General features: G+C 35.1%; 3 protein-coding genes across 3 annotated transcripts; 2 read left to right on the top strand and 1 right to left on the bottom strand.

The window, feature by feature from the left end:
• Window positions 1-389: 389 nt before the first annotated feature.
• LOC133823698 (uncharacterized) lies at window positions 390-1,516 on the top strand. Its single transcript, XM_062256543.1, has 2 exons — window positions 390-1,251; window positions 1,299-1,516. Exons 1-2 carry the CDS (start codon window positions 390-392, stop codon window positions 1,514-1,516), a joined length of 1,080 nt encoding a protein of 359 aa, XP_062112527.1.
• Window positions 1,517-1,606: 90 nt separating this feature from the next.
• On the top strand, window positions 1,607-2,752 carry LOC133823697 (uncharacterized). Its single transcript, XM_062256542.1, has one exon. The coding sequence runs from the start codon at window positions 1,607-1,609 to the stop codon at window positions 2,750-2,752; it is 1,146 nt and encodes a 381-aa protein (XP_062112526.1).
• A 3,084-nt stretch (window positions 2,753-5,836) lies between these two features.
• On the bottom strand, window positions 5,837-9,422 carry LOC133822227 (glycosyl hydrolase 5 family protein-like). The gene is made up of 4 exons (XM_062254495.1): window positions 8,949-9,422; window positions 7,224-7,471; window positions 6,615-7,135; window positions 5,837-6,522 (listed from the first exon to the last, which is right to left on the bottom strand). Exons 1-4 carry the CDS (start codon window positions 9,363-9,365, stop codon window positions 6,014-6,016), a joined length of 1,695 nt encoding a protein of 564 aa, XP_062110479.1. The 5' UTR covers window positions 9,366-9,422; the 3' UTR covers window positions 5,837-6,013.
• Between the last annotated feature and the right edge of the window lie 400 nt (window positions 9,423-9,822).

The following is a 9,822-nucleotide window of genomic DNA, read 5'->3' as shown; positions in this document are numbered from 1 at the left end:
GCCACAAACTATTAAACTAGATAAAAAAAATTCTTACAACAATACTACAAATAAAAAATTGAAAAAGAGACATGAAAACAACCATGAGCAACACTAAATGTAATTAATAAACTTCAAGGAGAAAAAGTGGCCTTATAATCATTGAGGATATATATATATATATATCCTTGAATGAATTGATGATATAATTTTTGAATTTATAAAAGAAAAGCAAATTTACAATTACTTTAAATCGAATCTTTATTGAGGTATGTTGTGTGTTTTATAGTTAACGTTGTTTGTTTGCTTCCTTGTTTAGATTCTAATTAAGTAATATTTTTATATTTCATAATTATAATCATATTCACAAGTCTTATTATTAATCTTTCATATATTTAACTACAATAGGTATGAAGAGGAATTTTAAAAGTATACAAAATTCCTCAACTTCTATAGGAAAGAATGATAAAATTACAAAATCAAGTTATGCGGATGTCAACATAAATCTTGAAGATCTTGAAAGTGACCCAGGATTGAGAACACCGATTATGGACCATCCTTTAAAAATTTGTGATCAAGTTCGGCGAGCATATATGCAAAAAGGTCCTTGTCAACCTCACCTCAAGCCATTTCCATCGACAAAAGTTGGAACTCAATCAAGAGCATTCAACGGTGCTTGGTATAAGGAATTTGAAAATTGGCTTGAATATAGTGTATCAAAAGATGGTGCATTTTGTCTGTATTGTTATCTGTTTAAATCAAATTGCGGAGGACAATCAGGTGGTGATTCATTTGTTGGTCAAGGATTCAGAAATTTTAAAAATGGAAAAGCAAGACTTTATACTCATGTTGGAGGTCCATCTAGTGTTCACAATCAAGCTAGGAAAATGTGTGAAGCGTTAATGAACGAAAAACAACATATTCAAACATTTTTTGAAAAACAATCAAAGCAAGCTCGTAGTGAGTATCGGAGTCGTTTGGAAGTAGTAGTTGATTGCATTCGTTTGTTATTGCGACAAGGGCTTGCTTTTCGTGGTGATGATGAATCTGGAGACTCGAGTAAGCAAGGTAACTTTCTTGAGATTTTAAAATTTCTTGCGGATCATAATGAAGACATCAAAGCAGTTACATTGACAAATGCTCCTGAGAATTTAAAATTAACATCAACTGATATTCAGAAAGATATTGTGAGGGCTGCAGCTTTTGAAACACTTGATATCATTATTAAAGAAATTGGAGATGCGTTGTTTTCTATTTTAGTTGATGAATCTCGTGATATTCAACTAAGGGGCAAATGGTTGTTGTGTTGCGATATGTAGATAAAGATGGGCGTGTGATTGAACGATTTGTGGGAATTGAACATGTGGCCAATACCACAGCTGTGTCACTTAAAGGTGCTATTGATAAATTATTTTCTAGATATGGATTAAGCATATCTAAATTGCGGGGACAAGGTTATGATGGGGCAAGCAATATGCAAGGAGAGTTCAGTGGTCTTAAAACTCTTATTTTGAATGAGAATCCATCAGCTTTTTAATGTTCATTGTTTTGTTCACCAACTTCAACTTGCTCTTGTAGCTGTCGCAAAGAACATATTCTAGTTGCTTATCTTTTTAGTGTGGTAACTATGGTGATAAATGTCGTTGGATGTTCTTCTAAGCGTTGTGATATTCTTAGAGAAAAGCAAGATGCTATTATTTCTAAAGCACTCAAGTGTGGTGAAATTTCAAGTGGAAGATGGCTAAATCAAGAAACCAATCATAAACGTCCCAGTGATACTTGTTGGGGTTCACATTATGCTACATTGGTAAGCTTGATTAACTTATTCTCCCCTATAACTAATGTTCTTCAAATAATAGTAGACGATGGCCAAGCAAACTCTGAACAAAGGTTTGAAGCAAGTAATTTATTGTCTTTGATGTTAACATTTGATTTTATATTCAATCTACATTTAATGAAAGCATTGTTGGGAATAACAAATGAATTGTCAAAAGCACTACAGAGAAAAGATCAAGATATTGCAAATGCCATGAAATTAGTGGAAATTTGCAAGAAAAGATTACAAGCAATGAGAGACAATGAATGGGATTCCTTTCTTAATCAAGTCTCAACCTTTTGTGCTAAATATAATGTGGATGTTCCTGATATGGATGATACATTTGTTGCCCAAGGTCGATCACAGCGGAAAACTCAAGAAATGACAAATTTACATCACTATCGTGTGGAATTCTTTTTTGTTGTTATTGATATCCAACTTCAAGAGCTAAATGAACGTTTCAATGAGGTAAACACCGAACTACTTCTTTGTTTAGCTTCTTTGTGCCCTGGTGATTCATTTGTAGCTTTTGACAAAAAAAAGTTGGTCCGATTTGCTGAGTATTATCCCAAAGACTTTTCTACTTTTGAGCTTATGATACTCGATGATCAACTTGAAACTTACATTATTGATGTACGTACTACTGAGAAGTTCTTGGGTTTGAAAAGTATTGGAGATCTTGCTCAAAAAATGGTCGAGACAAAGAAAAATAGTGTCTATCCACTGGTGTATCGACTTATTACATTGGCATTGATTCTACCTGTTGTTACTGCTACGATGGAAAGAGTATTTTCTTCTGTGAATATTTTGAAAAATAGATTGCGTAATCGAATGGGAGATCAATGGATGAATGATTGTTTACTTGTGTACATTGAAAAAGACATTTTCAATAGCCTTGACAATGAAGTTATTATGCAACGATTTCAAAACATGAAAACCCGTCAAGGCAGATTGTAATTTTTATTTTATTTTTTATGACAGTGTCCTATTTTATTTTGTTGAACATGAAAATTTATAAGGACAATTTATTAGTTATTTTTGTTAGTTTCGAATTAATATTTGTCCAAGCCCCCACTGAGCATAATTTCTGGCTCCGTCACTGATTGTAGGGAGTCATTGTATATCAAATTTGTTGTAGTGAAATCAACACCGCTTAAACATGGAATAAAAATAAAAACATAATTAAGAAAAGACCCCAATCACAAACTAAACAAAGGCCAAAGGATAGACCTGAGACTACAACAACAGTATTATTTGAGACTGGGAAGTTGGAGCTGCATCATTTTGTTTATAAACTTTTAATGTTAATCTTATTGGAATGTATATATCAATAAAACAAAGGATATATTTTTAAATGAAACTAATATATCTAATCTCTTCATATTTATGTTTACACTGAAATAAAACAAAGGATATATTTTTAAATGAAACTAATATACCTAATCTCTTCATATTTATGTTTACACTGAATATTGGACACTAACAGAGTTCAACATCAACTACATGTCTGTGTTTGCGCTCCACACGGCCTTGTTGTTGATGTGTGTGTGGGAAAGAATTCCTTCGAACAATGCCCAAGCTCTGAAACAGCGTGTACAATGGTTGATATTCTCGGCCTAGATCAGTTTGCACACATTTGATTTTTGCTTGAAACACTCTCTCAACATATGCATTAAACTGAGTAAAATCTGGTGAACTTCAGATTTAGTATTCATTGGAAAAATCCATACAAACTTGGTGAAGTCATCAACAAAACTTACGTAGTACTTGTATCCATCAAGAGACGTGTAAAATGAGGGACCCCAAACATCTAAGAAAATTAGTTCAAATGGAGCACAAGTTTCATTTATTGAATTTTTGAAGCTGAATTGATGGAGTTTGCCGATTTGGCATGCATCACAGAAATCAAACTTGGAACATTTGACAGTTGGTGTTACTATAGAAAGTACTTTAGCTAAAATAGTAGAAGAGGGGTGGCCAAGCCTACAATGCCAAACAGAAGCAAGTTTAGACTTGTCATGCACAGGGTTACTAGTAGTGGTACAATTGAGAGCAACCGTTGGACAGGATGAATGCTGGGAAACTGTCTTGAACTTGGGAGGGAGTACTGCTTTAGAAGCTGACGACAGACCTTGTAACTTGTAGAGACCATCACTGAGGGTACCCCGAAGAAGTACTTGCTTCATCATCTTGTCCTTAACAAGACAACATTGAGAGTCAAATTCCAAAATAACATTGTTATCGTGTGTGAACTGAGATATACTGAGAAGATTCTTAGTAACACTAGGAACGTGGAGCACATCTTTGAGTATTAATGATTGATTAGCCTTGAAAGTTTGTAGTGAATTAGAGCCAATATGAAGAATAGGTAGAGAATGACCATTACCTACAACCATTTTTGCTTTGCCTTTGTAATCGGTTTTGTTGGGGATCTGCTGAGCATGGTTGTCCATGTGATGGGTGGCACCGCTGTCGAGAAACCAGTCATGCGGAGAAGCTTCTGTGATGTGCGTTTCAGTGACATATGCTTGAGGAGATTCAGTGCGAACAGGATTAGTGGACTGTGCAGGAGAAATAGGACCTGAGTAATTAGCATCGAATCTGTGATAGCACTTTTGTACGGTGTGACCAATCCGACCACAGAGTTGGCACAGAGGTTTGGTTTCACGACCATATGAGCGACTAGTAGAGTTATACCGTCCACCACGATTCATGTTGCGATTGCCTCGCCAGTTTCCCCGAAAGTTGTTACGAAGCGATAGGCTGGCAAAATTGGCTTAGACATTATCAAAGGCAGTGCTCGATTGTTGATGAATCCTCATTTCTTGACTATGGAGACTAAACTGAAGATCTTGAATGTTTAGTGGCTCAAAGCGATTGGTGAGATGAACAACCGTGGCTTCAAATTCAGGTCCAAGACCACCAAGGATGTAGAGGCAAAGACTATCATTAGAAATTGGCTCACCAGCTTCGGACAGAGAGTCGGCATATTGTTTCATTTGAAGAATATACTCATCAACGGTGGAGGAACCTTTTTTGGTTGATTGAAGAAGTCCTTTGACTTGTAGAATACGAGCCTTAGACTTAGTGGCAAAGAGACGAGCAAACACTTTCCATATCTCAGCAGAGGTGCGACAATTCACAATGTGACCAAGCATGGTTTCGGTTAAGGAATTCATCAACCAGTGCATTAAAAATTGATCAAATCGAAGCCATTCATGAAAGGCAGGATTAGGTGTGGTACCTGCTAGTGTAGGTGGTGGAGGAGAAGTCGTTCCAAAGATGAAACCATCCAGATTGTAGGCTCGAACCGCAGCAAGAACCAGTGCACGCCAGTACGAGTAATTGTTCCGATCAAGACGAAGTGTGAGCGGCAGGAGGTTGTTGCTAGGGAGGCCAGCAGGACCGGCTGCCGGTGGCGGAGCTGGCTGAGCATTCTGATTAGTGACAGAATTATCCGATGCCATGGCAGTTGGATCTGATACCATAACAGAGTTCAAGAACTTGGAGAGAAAGAAACGTGAATAGAATGAGAATGAAATGCCTCAGACTTGCCTACTGAGCATTCAACTGAATATATATGTAATGAGCCAAAACCAACTCAATACTCGTGTGATGGAGTTGTTAGAACAGCTGTACAGCTAACAAAATTGGTTACAAAACAATACATCATAACCGAATATGGTCCTGAGGTGACTCACTACACTCTATATTCCTAACAGACACAGAGATATAAATTCATTTCATATTTACATTTGTAAATGTAATGTAATGATACACTAATTAATAATAATGACATGTAGTACTCATTAACATCCGCGTCCGCGTCTACATTCTCTACTCACAATTTTTCGCAGTGCCATTTGTAACATACTTTTCAATGCACAAATAAATTTATTTTAAAATATAAATATAGATTGGAAATAAAACTTCACACATATAAATGGATGAAGAATTTCTCATTGCATTACATTGTTGATGTGGGATAATCACAATTGTATATACGTGATTCATTCATTTAAGTAATAATAATTAAATATATATGTGGTATTTGGTAACTTGTTATATAAATGAAAGCATATATATATTACACCATGTACTTTTTTTCCCCTCTCTCTAGCAAGACAAGGAAACAGTAGTTTTGTACATAAACTTCCTTTACTACTAAACAATATATACTTTTGGTCCCATACATATCATTCACTTGTTACTTTTCTCTCACATTGTGGTCAATGGCTTCCATTCAGAATCCTCAAACGGCAACTCCATGATGGGATTCATCTCAGTAAGAGATTCAGCTAACCTTGGACTTCTCGTACTGTCAACGAGCTTGAACCATTGGCTTGAAGGGTCGCATGAACTATCTCTACTTAAGCATTTACAAGTGGTTGTTACAACTTCATTTGCAGAGTCAATGTCTAGACAAACAGTGTCACCATTGCTAGTTGTAGAAGAGAGTTGCAACTTAGAATCTGATATGGTTTCCCACTTTGAATCAGAATCAGTGCACTTTATGCTAAGTCGTGCTGGTACCCCTATATCAAATGCTTGTAAGCAAAAATATGTTCCTTTAATTGTCAATTTCTTCTGAGGTGAATAATACCAACCATCCGAGCTAGAACAAGGACCTAATGTCAATGGTGCAAATACAGATTTTCTTACGACACAAAGACCTGTTGATGGGTGGAAAATGTTTTTGTGTACTCGAGTTTCTAGTAGACCAGGCCCTGTGAATTTCACTCACCACATGTTAGTATTATTTTGAACTTTATGGTCATTTAAACACTACTAAAGAAAAACGTAGATCTCATTAACATACCTTGAAAAGGGTATTGGATAGCAGAGATCTTCTGTAAGAGACTTGCATTTCGAATTTCATCCCAATCCCAGTTCATGATTCCATAATACTCGTTCATCCCAATAACACCTTGTCTGTAGTAGTAGCTACCAACTAATGTCCACAAAGCCCAATCCAAGTCTAGTTCAGCGGCTAAAGCTAAGAAGCAATTCAAGTACCTATCGTCATTCACATTAGTCCCCCTTTGGTCCACTCCAAACTCACTCAAAAACAATGGAAATCCTTTCTCTAACAAGAACCCTGATTGTCTCATGATGTTATTCATTACTGTACCACACACTTGGTTCGGGTTGCCACTTTCCCATGCCTTGCCATCTGTGAATGCATACCAATGAGTTTCAAAAACTAGTTTCCCAGAAAATGTGAGACTCACCGGGCGATTTCGCAGGAAGGTAAAATCTTTATCATAATTCAAACCAGAGAGAATCACAAGAACATCTGGGTTGGCCGAGTGAACTGCCTCGGCTCCTCTTTGCATGTACCTATGATATAAATAAAATACTATGATCAAATCAAATTGTAATCAAGTAACTAGAATCTTCATTCACACTACAGATAATTCATACTTACTTGTACCAATCGTTTACATTCTGCTTGGGGCCACGGAGCTCGTTCCTCAAGCTCATGCCAACGACATTGCTGACGCCATTGAACAATGTCGCCATTCGAGTAAGACCCTCAATCCAGAGGTCAGGGTCGAAGTACTTGTCGCCAAAGAAGCCATTTTCGTCGAAAGTGCTGCAACACCATGTGGGCTTGGTAATGTGATTATCTAGGATGACCATCACGTTCTTGTCTCCAAGGCCAGATACCACTGCCTATATATTGTTTTTTTTTTTAAAAAAAATCACAAGCTTAAACCAATTATATGGAGATATAACGTATAAATTAATTAGGGAAATAACAATTTGACTCCTTTCTATTTTAAATAAATACTAAATCCAATCATCTATTTTAGAACATTCTAATAATAACCCTTTATTTTAAAAAAATTATCAAAATTAACTTTATACTTGATTTTATTCAGGGCCGATGCTGAACAGAGCAGTGTAAAATATGATATTTTTATAAATATTATATGTAAAATAGTTTTTTTTTTTTAAATTGGGCCTTTATGTATAAAATTTATATTAAAGAAAGTCTAATAAGGCCCTAGATATAGCCTGACTTGCCTTAACAAGGACCATCTTATTCAAACTTTTTTTCAATCAGATATTTTTACTTTGTATTATTATAATAATAAAAATTTAACAAATATTTTGTTTTTGAATTTGAAATTAAATTTACATGTTTAATATTTTATTTTTCAATATTATTTTACTTTTTCAAAAATAAAATATAATAAATTAACAGCAACTACTTATGAGTAATAGTCCTATTTAAAAAAGGTTGATCAAAATTAGTTGCACTGTTAATTTAATATATTTTGTAAAACAAATCACTATTAAAATTTTGAAAAAAAATAGAGAATTAAATCTAGCATTTAATTAGAATATAAGGAACCTAAATAGTTATAGTATATTCCTATTAATTATGTTTATTACCTACAATTAATAATAATAAAAAAACTATTGACCTATGCTCAATTTGTTCTGACGACAAGTAGCATTCTAACATAATAGTATTATCACAATATGGTATTATTGTAGAGATAAATTGTACGTAACATATGTAATTTGTTACGCAACTGATATAGATATTATATATATACTTTTGTCAGAGATACATTATATTATTAAATGTAGAAAGAAAAAGAAAAGAAGGATAAGATGGAACGGTTGCAACTTATTATTATTATAGTGTCAAGAAGTCTTTGTTTGTTGTTGCTATCTTAATGGACGCATAGAACGGAACCTCCTAGTTTATTGGTAAAGTTATATAGGATAATTCTTATAGAGAGGGAATTCGCCCTAAGTTCTAATGGTGGGCTTTTAGTTTTTCGACCGTGAATAATTTTCTAAAAATTAGTATGTTGTTGATTTTAATTTTTGGGGTTGAAAATTATTCGGAAATTTTTAAAAATTTATTGAATTTTCTAAATAACTACCCTATGTCAAAAACTGTTCATAAATTGAAAATACTTGTATTAAGTGAAGCCGAACAATAGAATTAGCAAGTTATATATGCGCACAGTGAATAAGAATGCCAATCATATGTATTTAACATGTTCCATGAAACGACAATGAATTGAACTAAACGACCATATTTTTTTTGAAAATAAAAATAGTCGAGAGTAAAATATCTCTATCTACACATGTGACTTAGAATTAAAAACTTATTGTAAAGGGTACCGACCTGGTAGGCTTCTAGGAGAGGAAGGTCGACGATGGAGGGATTATTGGCCTGAATACCAGCTATGGCTTGGGTAAGACCAAGCCTCTCGAAGGACTGTCGGACCGTGAGAGCGGCGAGCGAGTCGTTGGTGGCCAAGTAGAGCGGCCAAGTGAGGCGAACGCAATTAAAACCCATCGACGAAACTCGGCCAGCGATGGCATCGATGGGCTGTTTGCTGAGGCCTTCGGCCACCACGGCCTCCAGATGGGAAACCCAGTTCACGCACGCCAGTTTCACTCTCTTCCCGCTCTCGTCCACAACCCATCTCGAATTCGTGCTCAGTGGCACACCAGTCGCCGGCCCGGTTTGGGATATGATTATTGTAATTATTGTAAGGGATAAAGTGGAGAGAAAGGGAAATAGAGAGGATCTTCTCATTTTTTTTTCTTGGACTTGTGTCAGACTTTGAGGTGTAGTACTAGTAGTTTGAGAATTCAAGGTAGTAGTACTTATCTATATTTATAGTTACTAAAATAGCAAAGAAAGAATTTGTATTATTCCTCAACTTTTTTATTATTTTCCTTGACATGGTCCCAATGTTTTTAGCTTTATCCCTGAAAGTTATTAAAATATAGATTTTTATTTTTATGAAGTAATAAACTAAAACTGCTTTAGCATTATGAATATTGAGCATTGAAAATTGGTAGAAAATTGATTAAAGCATTAGAAATTATTACTTTACACATAATTCATACATATGTGGGTGTGGCGTGTACTAAATAATGCATGTTTCCCATCAAAGGCAAAGAAAAATAAAAAAGTGAGGTTTGGCTAAGTAGTTAGGACGGCTACATTTGGATTTGTTCCTTAAACCAAAATGTTAGTATTTTTCAAT

This window comes from Humulus lupulus, chromosome 3 (genome assembly GCF_963169125.1).
Source record: "Humulus lupulus chromosome 3, drHumLupu1.1, whole genome shotgun sequence".
Lineage (NCBI taxonomy): Eukaryota > Viridiplantae > Streptophyta > Magnoliopsida > Rosales > Cannabaceae > Humulus > Humulus lupulus.
This window is presented reverse-complemented; position numbering and strand designations above follow the sequence as displayed.